General features: G+C 35.3%; 1 protein-coding gene across 1 annotated transcript; it reads left to right on the top strand.

Annotated features, from left to right (window-relative positions):
- The first annotated feature begins 3,274 nt into the window (after positions 1 to 3,274).
- c4 (complement component 4) lies at positions 3,275 to 20,403 on the top strand. Its single transcript, XM_026226750.1, has 41 exons — positions 3,275 to 3,450; positions 3,594 to 3,786; positions 3,887 to 4,079; positions 4,216 to 4,286; positions 4,373 to 4,458; positions 4,672 to 4,754; positions 4,852 to 4,939; positions 5,024 to 5,129; positions 5,252 to 5,378; positions 5,612 to 5,727; positions 5,901 to 6,074; positions 6,954 to 7,151; positions 7,267 to 7,461; positions 7,569 to 7,712; positions 7,861 to 7,990; positions 8,088 to 8,165; positions 8,250 to 8,450; positions 8,880 to 8,997; positions 9,111 to 9,181; positions 9,338 to 9,477; positions 9,614 to 9,817; positions 10,667 to 10,718; positions 10,815 to 10,898; positions 10,996 to 11,199; positions 12,226 to 12,301; positions 12,490 to 12,646; positions 12,720 to 12,824; positions 12,903 to 13,068; positions 13,235 to 13,422; positions 14,704 to 14,859; positions 15,084 to 15,143; positions 15,234 to 15,324; positions 15,586 to 15,760; positions 15,893 to 15,980; positions 16,494 to 16,568; positions 16,764 to 16,866; positions 16,953 to 17,042; positions 17,134 to 17,226; positions 17,307 to 17,390; positions 19,525 to 19,669; positions 19,773 to 20,403. The coding sequence occupies exons 1-41, from the start codon at positions 3,389 to 3,391 to the stop codon at positions 19,912 to 19,914; spliced, it is 5,112 nt and encodes a 1,703-aa protein (XP_026082535.1). The 5' UTR covers positions 3,275 to 3,388; the 3' UTR covers positions 19,915 to 20,403.
- The last annotated feature ends 151 nt before the right edge of the window (positions 20,404 to 20,554 follow it).

Genomic DNA, 20,554 nt, shown 5'->3' with positions numbered 1-20,554 from the left:
CAGAGCCCCGGCCCCCATCATGTGCACCTTCTACAGAGGCACCATTGAAAGCATTCTGACAAGCTGCATCACTGTGTGGTATGGTGCCTAGAACGTGTCCTACCGGAAGACCCTTCAACGCATAGTGAGAGCAGATGAGAAGATCGTTGGTGTCTTTCTCCCCTACCTCCAGGACATTTACGGAACCCGTCTCACTCACAAAGCCCTCTGCATCACAGGTGATCCCACCCACCTATCACACAGCTTCTTCAGTCTGCTGCAATCAGGCCAGGACTGCAGAGTCTCCTGGCCAGGACCATCAGACTGAAGGATAGCTTCATCCTTCAAGCTGTCAGGAAGCTGAACTCCCTCCTGGCCTTGCCCTCCCAGCCTTTTTTTTTTTTTGCCCCAGTTACCACTGAACACTGAACCCCCATCCCACCCCCCCCAGTTCCCACATCCCCAAGTCCTTCCACTCCCTTCCCACTAACACATGTGACACTTTGTGCAGCATTGGTCTGCTAACTACCTCATTCAACTACCTTTTCAGTCAGTTTAAATAAAGAACTGCTTTCTGAGCTTTTTGTCATTTTAATCAGACTGAATAAGCTTGTTTTACTAAAGTCATTTTATCTGCACTGTTTGTTTACTTGACTAGTTTGCACTTTATCTGCCATATGCCTTGTGCTGCTTTGTTTAACTTTAGTTTTATTTATTTATTTATTTTTACATGCCCTTATTTGTATAGTTGTATTTTATATTTAATCTTTATCTATCTGTATTTTTATGCTCTACTTTTGGTGTTATCTGTATGCACCAGGGGTCTGAATGTAATGCAATTTAAATTTTATGTATGTATGTGCTTTAAATGTAGAAAAATCGACAATAAAGCTTTGATCTTGTTAATGATATAAATTAGTCCTACAACAATAAAATAAAATTTCATCATGAACAACGTTAAACCACTGATTCCAAATTCCAAAATGACATTTCCCTTACCTTCAACTTCCAAAAGTGCATTCATTTTTGCCATGTTACATTAATTTAGTTGACTATTGCTATACGCTGTATAAACAAAAACACTAATGGCATTTAAAAAAACACTTACGATGGAGATTTATCACAGAACCAGCTTTACTGGCGAGATGTGCATGACAATCACATGCGATTTATCATGCTGTCCTAAGTTTGTTTATTGATCACAAAGTAGATGAGGAAAACCAGGATGCGCAGTAAACCCTGATTGGATAATCTGACGGGTTGGATGGAATGTCAAGAGATCCATTGTATTCAAAGCGACACTATAACTGTGTGGAGTGCGTGGAATGGTGTGCTGTGTTTGGTTGTTTTCGTTTACAGTGCGTGGAATGGTGCACTGTGATTGGTTGAGCAGCTATATCGCGTCCTGCTGGTGTTTGTATGGGTAACCCTTTACTTACCCATATCTATGTTCTATTGTACATTTTCCTTGTTAAATTAAGAACGTAAAGTTATCAGATGTGATGTTTGGTAGTGATTTAATAGAGGCAGACACAGTCATATGTATTCACAAAGTTGATTTTTAAATAAAGAAAATCTATTAAATTAAAAACACATTCATAACATTTATAAAAAGCAGTTCAAATGTCACAAAATATGAACAACTTGCAAACATTTTATCAAGGACTCCACCAAGTATTGTGATGTTTCTCTAATTTGTGTCATGTACCAAGTGAACATATTTAACTGAAAATAGTAGGCTAAGAAATCAAATAAGCAATAGAGATCAAAACCATCAGCAGCAAGTGTGTTAGAGAAGAGATTATAAGACAGATAATATTGATAATTGCGGCACACTGCTTGCGGTTGCCCTTATCACTACAGAGTTTCAACTCTTGGACTTCTATACTCTTTGGCTATACGCTAGTGGAATGACATGTAAAGTTAGCGCTGGTTCGGTATGTTTTGACACTGGGATGCTGGTTTAAGCTGGTCCTTTGCTGGTTTATGCTGTTCCTTTGCCAGCACATGACCAAAAAAAAGGACCAGCATAAATCAGCAAATGACCAGCTCAAACCAGTAGAGGAACAGCATAAACTGGGGGACCTTCGCCTCCCTCAAACATCCCACATTTTACTTGTGCCCCCTCAGATGTATGAGCCGAGTGGATTTTGAATGCAGCTTCCAAAAGACAAAAAATAGCAGAATAATGATTTTTATATTTGATGTAATCACACCTGTATAATTTGATCATTCAGTGTGGCCCAGCATCAGCTGCTAAATTCAAATCTGCATCTGCATTAAAATCTACACACAATGCTGTTGAGTTTATGAATGCAATGACCAATCAGAGACATTCAGATGAGTCTTCGCTGAAATGTGGTGTTTTGTTCACTTGCTTGCTTACTGAATTATCTGGTGAATTCTCTCATCAGAAACAAGTACAAACAACAAGTACATATGTGCATACGAATGTTAGTAAGATATTGATTTTGCTGTGTAAACAGCTTCAGTGTTTTTAATGGGAGTTTTTGAGAGTGCCTGAACTTTGGCTAGACTGAATAAAAATGTTATTTGTTAATGTAAATGTTCTTTAGCCTACTCTCTGTAAAATAAAAGTGTTATAGGCTAATTGTTTTTAAATTTTTCATTAAATGCAAAGTCAGTTGTAATATAAATAGCCTATTTTATGGCATGACACCCATATCTGGTAGCCTACTAAAGTAAAAAGTTGGGGTTTTATGTGTAGTTAATAGATCACAATATAAGTCTACGTTGCGCATCACCATTTATCGATCAATTAACAATCTATAAAGGTGCAAAACGCATTTACTTAGGCAACACATATTTGAGAATCTAGATATTTCTTAATATAGTTAGCACGTTTGGAAATATTTCAAATAAAAAGTAAAAAAATAAAAAATAAAACATAAGCCTATATCAGTGATACAGTGCTAAACCTCCTCCCCCCATGTGACCCCTCAAAAATCATGATTGCATTTTACATTCGGTAGCTGAAAATCACTTTGGATGATGTGCCAATGACTCTTGATTATCCTCCTAATCTTATGACCAAGCTGTTTTTGTTTTATTAATGTTAGTTACAATACTAATTACAGTATAAAAAACATAAGTATAAACATAAAAGTGCTGTATTAATTAGATTGATGTTTTCTTTTCTTGTTGTCTTTGCTCCAGACAGCTGTTTTTCCTGCTGTGTTCTGTTATGAACAAGATTTCCTGTAAAACACATGACCATGCTGTTTTTGCCAAGATTTACTCCCCTTGAACGCCCCCCCCCCAACCTTCACCAGTTCTAAAACAAATTTTATGAACATGAGAAATAGTCCTTGTATTCTAAGTTAGTACGTAGGTGATTTTAGTAGCTGTCCTAATGAAATAATCAGAAAAGAACAAGTTTAACAGCAAGATGATCTGCCCTCTTTGCTTTGTGATTTTTGTTTTTCTTACAGTGGATGCACAGAGACCCACGTAAGTACTACAATTATTGACTACATTTTACAAATTTGATTTTTTTATTTTTTGCTCACAACCCACATCTTGCATCTTGTTCTACCCCATCAGTGTTTCTGCAATTATTCATGTGTATGCATTTATGCCGATTTATACCTTAGATGCCTAATTGTTGCTCCAAATATAATTCATATGGGTGTTCAAGAGACTGTGAGTGTGCAGCTTCATGGAGCAACTAAAGAAACCAGTATACAGCTGTACTTTGAAACCCAGATCAGTAAAAAAATTGTGTCTGAAAAGAAATCGATAATCCTTAATAAGGACAATAACTACCAGGCTGTGGTAAAACTTAAGGTATAACTGTACACTTCATATTTTTTAAGTTTTAAAGTGTATATCTCAACTTCCAGTTGAGAGGTTATTCTTCTAGTGATTTCTAACTCATGTACCATAGGTTGATCCTAGCTTGTACATGGAGTTACATGGAATTACAAAAGGGCCAAACTATGTTCAGCTTGCAGCTACAAGCAATGATGTGTTTGGGGGCAAAGATGGAAAAGTAAAAAAAGCCAGCATTCTTTTGTCAACAAAAAGAGGGTACATTTTCATCCAAACAGACAAGCCAATTTATAATCCAGGAGAAAATGGTATGTTCATTTATTTTCTTTTTTATAATTAATATTATTGTTTTCTTTTATTTGTATTAAATCTTTATTACTTCCTTACTAGTATTTAAAAAAAATGGCACTTTTGTTTAGTTTCTCTTTATTCTATGTTTCTCAGTCAAATACAGAATCTTCACTCTAGACAACTTTATGGTCCCCATAAAGGATGAAATCCACGTTCAAATAACTGTAAGTTGTTTCTCTCAGTGCTGAAATGCAAATAATGTTCATTACCTGGAATAAGCAGGCATTTTTCCCCCTCTCTCTTTTTACAGAACTGCAAAGGCTTTATTGTTTACAATCATATGTTGATTTCTGACCAAATTTTGGAAAAATCGATCACCATACCAGAAGTAGAGCAGTAAGTTAACTGCATGGGCACTGAATAAACCCAAAACAAAGCTAGCACTAAATAGAATGTCTATGTAAATGTGATTGAGTAAAGCTTTGGTTGTTAATAAAACATGTAAAAATACAATATATACATATCATTCTCTCATACAATAGGAAACACTACAATGGCCTTTTAATGGATGTCATTTATATATTCTGTGTAATTGTATGAATCCTTCAGGGCAGGCAAATGGAAAATCATTGTGTCATATCATAAGTATCCTGAATCTTCCACATCATCGGAGATTGAGGTCAAAGAATATGGTAGGTGTTATGAAACTCCAGGTGCATCTATTCTAATGATTCTTATTTACATCACCTGTGACTTCAACCCTTAAAAATGGCATTCCATTCTTTATAGTTTTGCCCACATTTGAGGTCACCATTGAGGCTCCACAGCCTTATCACATTTTGAAGAGTGAGTCCTTTCCATTCAACATCTCTGCTAGGTACGTACACCTCTGTCACACGCTGACTGGGTTTAGTGTTGACTTCAGATTTTGCAAAAACTCATCAGCATTTGGTGTTCTCAGATATACTTATGGAAAGGGGGTCAGCGGCATAGCATATATTCGATTTGGACTTATTGATGAAAAGGGTGATAAGATATATCTTCCAGGCACTGAAAAGCAGATAGCAGTAAGTAAATAACTTTGCATTGGAGATAAAAAGCTTACAAATTGGCCTATAACAAATATATATATTGTATGTGTCAGTATCTGTTTTGATTGATTTGATGTCTATATTCTGTTGTTATGTAGGTAGAGGATGGTACTGCAAAAATAGAGGTACTCACTGAGGACTTAAAGACAGCTTCAGAAAATAAGACTCAAGGCCATATAGAGGGATATTATCTTTATATTGCAGTCTCGGTTATGGAAAAAGCAAGTGAGTCATAAACAAAAAGTAAAATTATGATTAGATAGGTAAATTTATGCGATCCAAATAATAATAATAATAATAATAATAAATAAATAAAAAGTCAGGATTATACTGATGACATCATGTTTCAACTTATGCACCTTTTTTTATTCAATTAAAGTTACTCTTTAGTTACCCAGATGGAAATGTAAATATATTTAATGATTGAAAATTAAATAACAAAGAATATTCATCCTTAGGTGGAAACCTGGAGGAAGCTGAGAGCTCTTCTGTGAAGATTGTGACATCCCCATATGTTGTTGATCTGTCAAAAACCAAGACGTATTTCACCCCAGGTGGTGTGTTTTCTGTCTTGGTATGTGGCCTTAAGCATTTCTGAACTTAAATTGATTTGTTTTATACCTCTGTCAACGTGTCAATGAATGGCATTAAAATATATGTATGTTGGTGGCATACCTGCACATACTGTACACACATGCACATTTTGTAATATCTTTTCTTTCCCTTTGTTTTTTTTTTTTTTTGCAGGCTACTGCTAGATATCCAGATGGCAGCAGAGTCCCAAACGTGAATTTTACAGCCACTGTGACAATAGAAGGCTTGCCAGAGCTTATTCTGAAAGATGAGGGCTGGGGAGATGACATGGGAGATGTAGCCATGTCGTTTCAAATACCACCACAGGCTAAGAATTTAGCTGTAACGGTAAGTTTTCACATGATAATCATTATATTATATCATCATGTCCATTCCAAATTCCAAATTAAAGAAATAGTTCATCCCAAAATTTGCTGACAGTTTTATCACCCTCAGGCTATATGTAGATGAGTTTGTTTCTTCATCAGAGCAGGTTTGGAAAAATGTAGCATGACATCACTTGCTTAGGATGCTCTGCAGTGAATGGGTGCCGTCAGAACGAGAGTACAAACAGCTGATAAAATATGTTTGTAAACAAACAAAACAATAATCCACAAGTATTCTACATGACTACAAATTTTTATAATTTTTATTGTGATTAACGTTTTGTGAACTGAAAAGCTGTGTGTTTGTAAAAAGCAAGTCTATCAAGGCATTTTATTGTGATGTGAGTTTCCAATGGTGAGCAAGTGATGTAATGTTAAAAAGAGATCTAATGCAGTTAAATGCATTGTGACTTATTTACACTGTTAAAGAGTCGGATTCTCATGTTAAACATGAGGAAAAGAAAAAAAAAATGAGTTGGAAAAGTTTTAAGTTCAATTTAGCTCGAGAAGGATTTGTCATTTTGTTTTTAGACCACGAAACCAACAGTCACCAAAGAAGTGTGTTTTTGGTTGTGAGGGCAGGATAGCCTTGTTCAGCTTCCCAAAGAACTAAAGATTCTTCATAGATACGAAGGATGCATTATTACTCTATAAAGTACTCAAGATTGACAGAAACTGTGTGTTTTATTAACTATTTCTTCAAGCGGGAAAAATATACAATTTTGTTGCTTTGGATCAGCTGTCAACAACAATAATATTAACCTTTCATGTTTTCTTGTGTCTCTGGTACTGCAGCATCCAGGACTGAAACTATCAATTTAAGAACTATTATTTTTTGCAGGTTTTTGCTGAGGGGAGAGACCAGGAGGTCATTCGTAGTGATAAAAAGATGACAGCCAGTGCAACTAAAGCAGAAGAAAACAGCTATCTTAGTTTGGAAGTGGAGCATCAGGTCCTAAAACCCGGAGAGGCCTTGAAAGCCACATTACGGGACATTACACCTCAGAGTGCAGCAAAACCCACATTCATTTACTTTATGGTAAGAAGAATCGGCTATGATGTTGTTGTTGTTTTTATGCCTAGGTTTTAACCAGAGAGCAAAGATTTGCTTTATCTTCAATCTAATGTCTTTAAAATAATTATATCCACAACAGGTTTGGAGTAAGGGTCAAGTTGTGCAGGTGGGAAGTGTCCCGAGAACTGAAATCACAACAGTCAATGTGAATGTAAATGTGGAGATGGTGCCTTCTTTTCGCCTGGTAGCTTACTATTTTACAGACTCTCCAGGAGGAAAAAAAATAGTGGCTGACTCTGTGTGGGTCGATGTGAAAGATGTCTGCAAAGGCAAGGTACAGCTGAGCCGAATTGTCTTTCAGAATCTAAATTGTGAGGTGATATTATATTACTGTTTTAAAATATGTTTCCACTGAAATGCAAAATACCATTTTGTGTGTAGATAGAAACCGATCCACTGCCTGATATAAAACCTGCAACTAAATTTGAAGTGACGGTCAGAACAGATCCGGAGACCAAGGTGGCTCTTGCTGCAGTGGACTCAGCAGTTTATATTCTGAACAAAAACAAGCTGAGCCTTCAAAAGGTAACACATTCGGGTTTATGTACAAGCAAGTTGAAAGTTGAACCCTTTTAAATTTAAAACCCCCATGTGCTAGTGTATTCCTAAAAGTACTCCATGTATAATTTCAGGATTGTTGCTCATAATGAAGATCATTTGTTTTTACCGACAGATGTTCGAGTATATGAACTCTTATGACCTGGCCTGCTCGATCGGAGGAGGAGAGGATTCAAGTGCTGTTCTTCAGAGAGCTGGGCTAACTTTCATGTGTAACTGTGACATGGAAACCCCTATACCTCTAAGTAATATAACTCCTGACATCCTATTATATGAATTATTTTTCAGGAACCATGTAAGAGCATGAAAGAGTAATGCATACAATATTTTTATTTTTCTCAGAGCATAAATGTTACAGATCTGAACCTGGACCTCGCGTCAGAAGAGCAGCAGATTATGTTAAAAAGTTCAATAATGTCGGTAAGATGCAAAACAACTCCCATTGATGATTCCTTGCACGATTTGTTTTTAATCACATGTCAAATAATGATATCATCACCACAGTCAACAGTTTCAAGGGCAGTGACAGGAAATGCTGTTTTGATGGTGTGAGGCCTAACAAAATGCACACGTCCTGTGATGAGCGTCTCAAAAGAGTAGAAGCATCGGTGAGCTGTCGTAAGGCTTTTAAAATGTGCTGCGAAGCTGCAAATGAGAGGAGGAGGAGGGAGATGTTTGAGAAGAGGAAAACCAACCTTGGAAGAGGTACAATATGTCTTGCATAATTTCTCGGAAAGGGGTTTCTTGAAATAAAGCCATATTGATTGCACAATTCTACGTTTCAACCAAGTTGTCTAAATCAAACAAACAAGACAAAGAAATGCGAGGGAGCAGTGAAACCAGTATTTGTTTTGTAATAATAATATAAATTCAAATGTATTTATTTAATCCATATTAATACATAATTCGCTGCTTACAATCACACAATCAATTTCAATGTATATATATAAAAAATGTGATCAAGCAGTGAAGTCATTATAGTGTATTATTATTATCATCATATTATCTTTCATATTTTTGTTATAATTACTTACAAATAATTATTATTTGTTTAGGGCAAGTAGCTTATACTTGTCAAAGATGCTACTTTCAAAAGCTGAACTAACTACAATATTTGTCTGTTTCTCACTGTAGTCGATGACGACATATTGGACGAAATTGTGATTAATGAGGATGTTATTTACCTTCGTAAATATTTCCCACAGTCATGGATGTGGACAGTCCTCCAAGCAGATAGCACCGGCATTATCAGGTTGCCCTGAATTCTTTGTTTCTTTTTTTTTTTCACTCTTCTAATGAACAGAATGAATCGGCTCTAATGTAATTTTGTAAATATGTAAATATTCTTTCTTTTGTAAACTTTAGGCATGATGCAGTTGCTCCTGATTCCATAACCACATGGGAAATCCAGGCTGTGGGCATTTCTCCCACAAAAGGTTGTCAATAACTCAAAATCTTGTCAAATTTTTTTTTTGAACAGAAGTGGGCTTTTCTGGGGGGGGGGGGGGGGTCTGGGTGTATATCATTTTATATCATGCTGTGTCCTGATTACATGCTTATTAGTTTTCATATTGAGTCTATTTTTTCTCCAGGATTCTGTATTGCAGAACCAAAGCCCCTGAGGGTCTTCCAGGACTTTTTCTTGTCCGTCAACCTGCCTTACTCTGTGAAGAGAAATGAGCAGCTTCAGGTTAAAGCTGTTGTGTACAATTACAAGGAAGAGAGTTTAAAGGTATATTTAATGAAGCTTTATTTCAGGTCCCATTCTTGCTTACTTGGACAGGTGCCTGAAAATTATTAGACAAATTAATTGAGTATGTCAAAGTGTGACAAACAGGATTGAAATGCCATAACATGTATCTTTACAGATGATAGTGAAGATGGATAAGAAGGAAGGTTTGTGCACTGCTGGCAGTGGTGATCTGAAGGAGGAGGTTGTGGTTCCTGGTAACTCAGCGTTGGCTGTGTATTTCACCGTGGTGCCTCTTGTTATCGGAAATATCCCCATCACCGTGACGGCTTATGCCTCAGTCACTGTTAATGACCAAGTAGAAAAGGAGCTCCGTGTGGAGGTAAAATGTGATAAAGGGTTAATTCACCTAAAAATGAAAATTCTGTCTTTATCACTCATGCCGTTCCAAACCCAACAGACTTTTGTTCATCTTTGGAACACAAATTAAGTTCTTTTTGAGGAAATCCGAGAGCTTTCTGACCCTGCATAAACAGCAATGCAACTGAAAAGTTTTATGGCCGAGAAAGTTATCGATACAATGTTTCATGTGAAAGTGTATTTGAGCTCTGCATTTAACCCATCCAAGTGCACGCACACAGTAGTGAGTAGTGAACACACACACACACACACCGTGAACAGACACCGAGAGTAGTGGGCAGCCGTTTTTGCTGTGGTGCCCGTGGAGCAGTTGGGGGTTTGTTGCCTTATTCAGGGGTCTCACTTCAGTTGTGGTAAGCTATACATTCACTCAGTGCTATACATTCACTTGTATCGCCTGCAATCCCTGCCAGTTTTGGAGATAACAAATTGTTGAATAATTTAATTACTTTTGTTTTCTTTGCACACAAAAAGTACTCTCTTAGCTTCATAACATTAGAGTTGAATTACTGATGTCAGATGGACTGTTTTTTCAATGTCCTTACTATCATTCTGGTCCATAAAACGTTTCCGTCGCACTGCTGTCTATGCAGGGTCAGAATGCCTAGGCTTTTTCAATGATTTCATCAAAAATATATTTTTATTTTTTAATCTGTGTTCCAAGGATGAACAAAGGTCTTATGGCTTTGGAACGACATGAGGGTTAGTAATTAATGACAGAATCCCTTTTAGTTGTCATACCCAGATTTACAGTGCTCCAATGCCAATATCTATGACACTGAAAAAACTGTTTCGAATCCTTCATGTTTAGGGGGAAGGGGAAATCGCCACTATTGACAGGGAGTACAACATCGATCCAAAATGTAAGGATCCAACAAGCTTATATAATCAGTAAATCTGTTCTAGGTCTTTTCATAATTGTAATAAAAAAAAAATGTTTTGTCTTTTCTTATGCACAGTGAGGAAAATAGATATTGATATTCCAGTCCCTGCTGATGAGATCCCTGGTGGGGCGGACTCCGAAATCTCTTTGAGTTTAAAAGGTGAGGATGGATGGATGGATAGATAGAGAGATACTTTCTCTGTCATTCTCTATCATAGAGTTTATGATAGAGTCATAATGACCCTGTTATTTTGCAGGTGGAGTGATGGGTGAGTCGGTAGTTAACTGTTTAAACCTGGAGGGTATCAATAAGCTCATTCAGCTGCCCACTGGCTGTGCGGAGCAGACTATGGTGAAGATGTCTCCTGCTATTCATGCCATGAGGTACCTGGATGCCACCAATAATTGGCTTTCACTGAAAGCTGAACGCAGAGATGAGGCCCAATCGATGATCCAAACCGGTGGGTCTCCATACCTGTAGATGTTACAATATTAAGTAAATGTTCTAATAGTTCATAAACTATGAGAGTCAATAATAATTTTTCTGTGAAAAAGTAATTTAGCAGCAATAGAGAACAATTGATGAAAAACTTCTTCTTCTTTTTTTTTTTGTAACCAAAGCTTTACTACTCCTTTTTATGGTCAGAGGTGGACAGTAACGATATACATTTTCTTGATGACTCTACTTAAGTACACTTTTAAAGTATCTGTACTTAAGTTTACTTGACTTTAACTTCAATACATTTGAAAGACAAATCATAATTTTCACTCCACTACATTTCGATCAAGATCCTCAAAGTAGAAAGTTGTTACTATGTTGCGGCTTTGAAAGTCAGTGGGTGTTTTTTCTAAAATTTTTTGACCGCTTATCAGTAATCACTCTTGTAAGGTTACATGAAGTGATTTGCCATCATTTTTTGAACACTGACCAGTGGCAAATGTGATATTTATTTACAATTCACTAATAAGAAGTTCATATTTTGGTAAATATTAGTCATATTATTCGATAGATATTGTCTGATTTAGCAAAATGGTGTAAACGAAAATATTACCTATAAAGCCACAGAAGAAATGGAAGCTTTAGCCTAAGTTCTGCCAGGAAGACTCAATCACTTCGTCACTAATTACCTTCATCATTATCCAATCACGTCTTTATACTCCTGTATAAAAGATCGTACTTACACATGTTTGAGTTCGCAGATGCCAACGCGTCTTCAGGCAGGAAATGCAGATTCGCTACCCTCGGATTACGAACCATGGACGGGGCCTTCCGCCAAAGAAATTTATAATTGTGCTCGCTGAGCTGTCAATAAATGTATGCTTCGTACATTCCTCTATCTCCCGAGTCTTTCTGGTAGAACTGTAGTGAAGCTCTTAACAAAACACAATAGGAGTTCAACTTAAAGCAAGACTGCACAGTTCTGTGTGTGACACCAAAGTACAGCAAGAAAATCACATACATCTTGTTTCATCTTCTCATGTACCAGGTTACAACACCGTCCTCACACACAAGAAAGCCGATGGCTCTTACGGAGCGTTTCAGAGAACTCCAAGCAGTATTTGGTAAGTTTTTGGCTCTAGCATGACTGTTACTGCAGGCCTTGATAAAAGTGTCTGCCAAATGCTTAAAATTCATTTAAATAATTATTATATTAACTACAAGAAATCTACATGTAATTTAAGACTTTTGCTTATTAAATTACATTTTTTTGTTGTTGTTGTTGTTTTTATTCTATCCGATCTTCTCATAGGCTTACAGCATTTATTGCCAAGGAATTGACAGAGTCTCGGGACATTATCAATGTGAAAGACTCTTATATTCAGGAGTCTATATCTTATATCATGTCCAAACAGAAGAGCAATGGTGCATGGGATGATCCTAATCAACTCTATGATAGAGGGATGAAGGTACAGCCAATTCCTTTATTAATCACTATTGGTTGCTAACACTGATTAAACAAAAACTAATATTAATCCTCAGGGAGGAGTTGGACAGGCAAAAGATGATGTTCCCCTTACTGCTTTTATCCTTATTTCAATGAACCATGCTTTGAAATTGTACGAACTGGGAAGCGACACAGAACTGGTAACATATTAACTCGAGTTGCTAAATATGTTCTCTATTTATGCACTATTGAATAAACATACCTTTGTTTATTTGCAGAGAGTTGTAATGGATAGAGCAAAGTCCTACCTAGAGGGACAGCTGGATGCTTTGGAAAGTCCCTATTCGCTTGCCATCACAGCTTATGCCTTGTCATTGCATGACCAAAGTGCAAAAGCCCAACAAGCCCACCGAAAGCTAAAAAACATTGCTAAATGTGACAAAAGTCAGTAATGAAGTTATATCCTGCATATTCACATCTCAAATTCTTTCTGTTAGGCAATTAACTACTTAATGTAAACAAAAGATATCTGATTAAAATTGGACACAATTTATAAGCTCAGTTATAATCTTCCAATTCCCACATCACCGTTTCTCTTCTTTCTATGAAGCAACGTGTTTCTGGAATTCCAAGCATGGCAGAGGGGATTCAGCAGGTAAAGCTAACGCTAAATCTGTGGAGACCACAGCATATGCTCTGCTGAGTGCACTGTCTCTGAGTGACAAGGCCACCGCTACACTCGCTGCAAACTGGCTGACAGAGCAGCGCAAATATGGAGGTGGATTCCAGTCCACACAGGTGGGTTGTGGTATTTAATATAACAATAATATGATTAAATGTAACATTACTCCAATTTTTTTGATTTATATATATATATATATATATATATATATATATATATATATATATATATATATATATATATATATATATATATATATAATAAAGTTGTATTTATATTTTCAAATTGGTTAAATTGGTTAATAGACTTCAGTCAAATTTTTATTAGTAGTTTTATTTAGCAAGACACAATTTGGCCAAATTATGATTATTTTTTAATAAATGCTGTTCTTTTGAACTTTCTATTCAAAGGAAAAAAATGTATCATAGTACCCCCAAAATATTAAGCAGCACAACTGTTTTTAACATAATAGCAATTTTTATTTTTGCACCAAATCAGCATATTATAATGATTTCTGAAGGTGACACTGAAGAATGGAGTAACGATGCTGAAAATTAAGCTATGCAACATGGGAGTAAATTAAAAATTTTTTCATATATTAAAAATAGAAAACAATATTTAACAATAGAACTGTTTTTAATGTATTTAACAACTGTATTTATTTTTGGAGTGGTGAGGTAAAGTAAAAAAGATTCAAACATACTAAAGAGTAATCCATAAGTTATACACTTATTAAATATGATGTTACACGATGGTCCAAATGCTCTATATGATCCCAAAAGCAAACAACAGATGGTGCTAACATACACTCACAGTGATTTAAGTGGAGGCTTGGACCCATAAACAGTTTTCGATGTACTAAAACTACTTATAACTGAATCGAACTTGTTTCAAATGAATTAATTTTATACTGTTATTGATCTCACCTGAACCAACACTGAACTGACTGCTAAATAATGAAACTACTGTCTTTTAGAGATGCTTTACAGCAGAATCTGAATTGACTACAAAGTTGTTTTATTAATTGATTTTGGTATTTTCCTGTTTATCTCTCTGAAGCTGCTATGACACAAACTATATTGCATAAAGCCTTAAAGAAATAAGGGTGAATTGACTTGACCTTGAACCACAGTATCTAACCTCAAGTTGCTGTACAAATACATTTAATACCGCAATAAATTAAAATTTGGTCTACTGTTGCAGACTTCCTTATAAATAACAAAAATGCAACATTTTTAAAAACAGAGTGTCAGATTACAAGACACATAAGGTAAAAAAATATATAGTTAGCATTTTTAAACTTGCACCCCATTTCTACAGTCTTTTGTGTTGGTTGGTCTTCCAGCTTGTAATAATCTTTAATTAATCCATGTTTTTATTTTTATTTTTTTTAACAGGACACAGTTTTGGCCCTTGAGGCTCTGACGAAATACAGCATACAGAACAATGATGTAGACGACTTAAATCTTAGGGTAGAAATGTGCCTTGAAAATGGCAAAAAACAAGACATACACTTGACCAAATCTAATGCACTCACCACAACAGCTGTTAAGGTAAGAACAATGACTTAAAACAGTTCTAGTACAATCCTGAATGGATGTTGACAAGCTTATATCTTTACAATCTGGAAACTACTGCCCAGATCTTTTTGTAAAATGAAATCCTCTGTTCAGTGAGTAGTTACTAGAAAGAAAAGAAAAAGGAAATAAATAAAAAAAACATGTGATATTAAATATGTGATTAAATATGAAGACTATATGTGCACTTGTTCACACAGGTCAGAAATGTTGGTAAAGTTTCACTTAATGTTCGGGGAACAGGACGTGGAACATTAGCAGTAAGACATCTTTTCTCTCCCAGTTTAATAAATTGTTGATATATGATGTTTCAGTAAATAGTGTTTTGAATGACATTTTGCTTGTTACAGTTTGTGCAGACATACAGAACCATGAAGAAGGATGAATCACACTGTGATCTATTTCACCTTAATGTTACAGTGAAAGGAGACCTGGAATACAGTAAGTAAAATATCATGGAAGAGGTCACCCTAAATAGTAAAATAATATGAATCGAGTGCACTGCAATGTATACATTTTATATAAAAAGTATATATCAAATGTACTGCCAGATTGTAGATTAAAAAGTCAATGAGCGTTACACAGTTGTAATCTTTGAGCGAGGGTGACCTCAGGTGGTGAGGAGGAGGAGCAAACGTTAAAAACATTAGAACATTTTAGCTTAGATATCATTATACTAAAAGTCAGTATGCTCTTTTCTAGAAATATACAATGAAGAAGACACGCTTGATGACTATTACAATTACGATGTTGATGAAGTTCAAAAAGATGAGCCCATGAGCAGCATAGAATGGTTCGATCTTCGCAACCGCCGAAAAAGACAAATCTCAGATGAGCCAAAGAGAGAGAGTTCAGTCATATACACAGTGTGTTTGGGGTGAGCACAGTAAACAGTCTTTTTGTGTATTCAAATTAGTGATTTGTTATTCAACTATTCAGCAGAATTAGGATTACATATTTGACCTCTCTGAAATCAACTATTTTTCTTTTCTTTTGTGTCTTCACACAGCATGAAAAAGAGTAATACCGTTGGCATGGTCATGGTGGAAATCTCACTTCTTAGTGGACTTATACCAAACACCAAGGATTTGGAACATGTACATATGCTTGTTATTTTCCTTTTTCTTTTTTTAAACAATTCTAAATCTAATTCTCTCTCTCTCTCTCTCTCTCTCTCTTCTCTCTTGTTACATTGTAAATATATTATTATTTTTAGGAATAAGCATTAAGCATCATATATATATATATATATATATACACACACACACACACACACACACACATGTATATATATATATATATATATATATATATATATATATATATATATATATATATATAGTTTTTTTTTTTTTTTTTTGCAAATGTAGTCCATACTTAATAAATCTGATCATCTTACAAATAAGCACCATATTTAGGAAGGTAGCCTTTATCAAAGTACCGTGTTATTACCATCTGATAGCATCATTGTGGCATGGTATCACCAAATGGAATTTCCTGGCTTTGTTTTTTTTTTTTTTTTTTTTTTTTTTACATATGTAACAAATTAATTAGCATTAAACATTTGAATGCATTTCTTTTCTAATAATTTTGTTTTTTCTTCTTCACAGAATGTAAAGGGCTCCGAGAGGTACATTGATCACTATGAAGTCCATCATAATAAAGTCTTTCTTTATTTTGCAAAGGTAACAGAAGTGTTTCTCTTCAGGTGGTCCATAAATCTGATATATCCTCTTGGTATATGGTTTGCCTCATTTTCCGTTTTTCTTTACTGCTGAATTTAAAAAGTGCTATAAGTAGATCAACTGGTTCATCAGTATCTATGCTACAGATCAAGCAGAAACACACAATGGATTTAATTGCATGGTTCATGTCAACAGATCACCGAAAGCGAGGAGTGTCTTCAGTTTGGTGCTGAGCAGGTTGTTCCCATGGGCCTGGTCCAACCTGCTTCTGCTGTCATCTATGACTATTACAGCCCAGGTCATCGAACGCTTTGTACTAAACACTTAGATGACAACACTTCTGAGTGTTGAACACAGACTAATGCTATTCAATGTGTTACACAGAAAAGAGATGTGGCATATTCTATTCAGCCCCACACAAAAGCCCAATGATCTCCAAGCTTTGTAACGGGGATGTGTGTACATGTGCCGAAGGTAAGGAAATGCTCTGGTGTTATGTTAAATATATTTATTTACACATCCAAAAGCTTAAGATGTCTATATAATATTTTGCACTTATTTTCAGGTGGATGTCCAAAGCAAAAAGTCACCTTCAGCAAGGATATGAAAGACAACACCCGGAGTCTTTATGCATGTTACAGTCCTTCTGTTGACTATGGTGAGACATTAAAAGCAAATATTGTACAAATATGTTGGTCAAAACTTATTTATATTTGAAATGTGTTCTTTTTCCTATAGTCTATGTGATCAAAGTTCTCAATTCAAGCACTGATGACGTTTTTATGTACTACACCACATTAATCACGGACGTTCTTCAGACTGGTGAGTTCTTATTTTTATATTTAAAATGATATGCTGTAGGTTAAAGTTATATTTATTAGAGTTGTTCCGATTCCGATACTAGTATCGGAAATATCTCCGATACCACAACAAATTCTGGCATCGGCATCGGCGAGTACATGAACCCATATACCGATCCGATACCATTTTCTTAAAAAATACCTAGTTATGACCGCAAGCTTTGCCTAACTGCTGCACGGTTCTTCTTCGCTGCTCAAAATGCATTGAAAACACAGGAAGTTGTGCTGTGTTGCCACAAGCAACCCCTGTTTAGAGCAGCGAAGAAGAAATGAAAACGCGTTAGCAGCCCTGATCTATATATGACTGGATCACTCATCACATTCTAAACTGCCAAAAGACAGTGAAGCCGCTTCTATATTATAGATCAGTGGTTAGCAGTATGTCTCTGTAGTACTGGTAGTTACAGACTCTCAAGTATATTCAGTACCGGCAACTGCGTTCAGTCGCTTCCGTGTAAGTCAAAGCGCAGGGCTCCAGACAGTAGCCGAATATATACTAGTGTCTGTGAATATTAAACTGCAAAATACTATTTAAATATTACTCCCGCAAAATCTACATCTCTGTGGGTGACTGGCACAGATGCGCGAGAGCTCGCTGTTTTGTAGTCTCTGCTGTGTGTCATGAGGACACGAACGCATAAACCGTCACTTCATGAGAATTTACCGTTTCATTTGAGAATACTGTCATATCATAAACACAGACACTCAAAGATCTTCATGGCAGCCCATTAAAATAAATGTTTGGTTTACATGAGTAAATTGACAATATATAAAGCTGTTGTAGCCTACAGTAATAATAATACGTCTCTATAATAATAATAATTATGCCTAGATGGTTGCTTGTTTTTTACTTGTTTTGTTGTAAAGAGATTATCTGATTAATAGATCTTTTTTTATATTCCTAGACTTATTTGTTGCAGTTTTTTTATACAGTTATATTGTAAAACTTAAATACCTTTTTTAGTTTGCGGTGTTAGATTTTTGGCTGCATTTGAAGTTCTTTTTTGCATATGAAAATAAATAATACTGTCAAATTCATGTTAGATAATAAAAATACTGTAATAAATACAGTAGTTCACCATGTATTTGTTCATGTTTTATTGAGGGATCTGTCTGAAGCACACCATAAAAAGAATTCTAGCAATTTACACAGGGCTAGTAGTATATACAGCTGTATATACAGATACACACCCAGGTATCGGATCAGTACTCGGTATCGGCCGATACCCTGAGCCCAGGTATCGGAATCGGTATCGGGAAGAGAAAAAGGGTATCGGAACATCTCTAATATTTATATTAGTTATTATGCTGTTTTAAATACTTGATTTTGATGGGTGAATCATGCCATCCAGAGGGGAAAAAAAGTACTGTATAATAATAATAATATAATAGGTCTGATCAGAATGAAATTATTCTCTCTTCATGTCTCTCCTATCAAGATTTCCTATGCCTCCTTTTCATAGTGAAAATAACAGGACTTCAGTATTAATTTTACTGCATTAATACAGTATCTCTTTTGTAATGGCTTTCTTTTTCTTAGTGGAATTTTTAAGATTATATACAGGTAAAATTATAAAATTATTTAATTATAAACCATTATTTCACACCAAGGTATATTTGTTAGTACATTTCTATATATATATACATACACGAAAATGGCTAAAAATACAAATTTGTTTCAAAATATATCTGTATTTATATTGGTAGACATTTTATTTTGGCCATTTTAATATATATATATATATATATATATATATATATATTAGAAGTTATAGAAATATATAAGAATTTTCTGACCCCTGAAATAAATTTAGAAAAATGTATTGGTAAATGAGAGTTGAAATGCTATATATTTAAATCATATTTTGGCCTGAAAATATGTTTCTTGCCATATGGAATGTGGCAAATATGACTGTACATTTTCCCTAATTTAAAAGTCACTTTGGATAAAAAGGTCTAATGAATTAATACATTTTATGGATTTTGTAAAGTACCTAATACATAACCTCATGCGCCAATTCATGCTGTTAACATAGAACCTAATTGTAAATTGTTACTGCATAAATAATAATATATTAACACTTTTCGTGTTGAAGGGTTGGATTCTGGTATTCAGAAACATGCCACACGTCAGATGATACTGCGCTTATCTTGTGACGAAATGGAGCTGAAAAATGAAGCCCACTATCTGATCATGGGGAAGAGAGACGCAATATCAGTGCTTAATAACGACGGACAACAGTAAGCCTTGAAATCGGATGTTTATTAAAAAGACAAAGGAACGCAAATTGCTATTTATTTATTTATTTATTTGTAAAACATTTTTCTTCTGTTGTTTCTTAAGTTTCAGGTATGTGCTGAACAATGACATGTGGATCGAGAAGATACCAGAAGAAAAGAACTGCAAGGCAACCAAGAATCGTGCTGCCTGCCATCTTCTTAATGAATTTATAAAGCAACACCCCATTACAAGATGTGACATTTAAAAGTCAAGATGGAAAATAACCACTTACAACAACATTATTTGGCTGGGTAAATCATGTGCTTTTATTTCTAGTGCATACTGACATATAAAGAGTCTGAAGCATTTCAATTCAGTTTTTCATGTGTGTTGGCAATACAGTAAATTCAAGTTACCATTCATTCTGTTAAATCTATAATCAAATGGGAAGAATTTTATTACAAAAATCTCACTATGACCTTTAACTTTTCTGCATCGCAACCTTCATCGTAAATCATGGGTACCCTTTTTAGGGTTACTTTGAGAGATGCTACATTTCTGACAGATATTCAAGATGCACTATTGCAGTTTAAATACTGTTTCAAATGCTTCATGTGTCCCGCTGTTGCTATACACTGTACAGTTTTATTACAGAATACTGTGTGTAGTGAGTGGCTTAAAAAACACTGGCTTTTGCGTGCATGCATTGGTAAAATCAGAATCATGACTCTATATAAAGTACAAATGTGCTCCTGATTCAGAATTCATTGCTTTTGTGTCCTTAAGTAGTATAACATCTGGGCCAGAATGATAAAACTGTCAATTCTAATGCAGTCGTTTTTTTTATTTTTCATTCGTATACATTCACAGAAAACAAGGAATAAAAAACAGTAGTAAATGCTCAG

This window comes from Carassius auratus, chromosome 40 (assembly GCF_003368295.1).
Source record: "Carassius auratus strain Wakin chromosome 40, ASM336829v1, whole genome shotgun sequence".
Classification (NCBI taxonomy): Eukaryota; Metazoa; Chordata; class Actinopteri; order Cypriniformes; family Cyprinidae; genus Carassius; species Carassius auratus.
The sequence above is the reverse complement of the archived record's forward strand: the minus strand, read 5'-3'. Positions and strand labels throughout refer to the sequence as shown.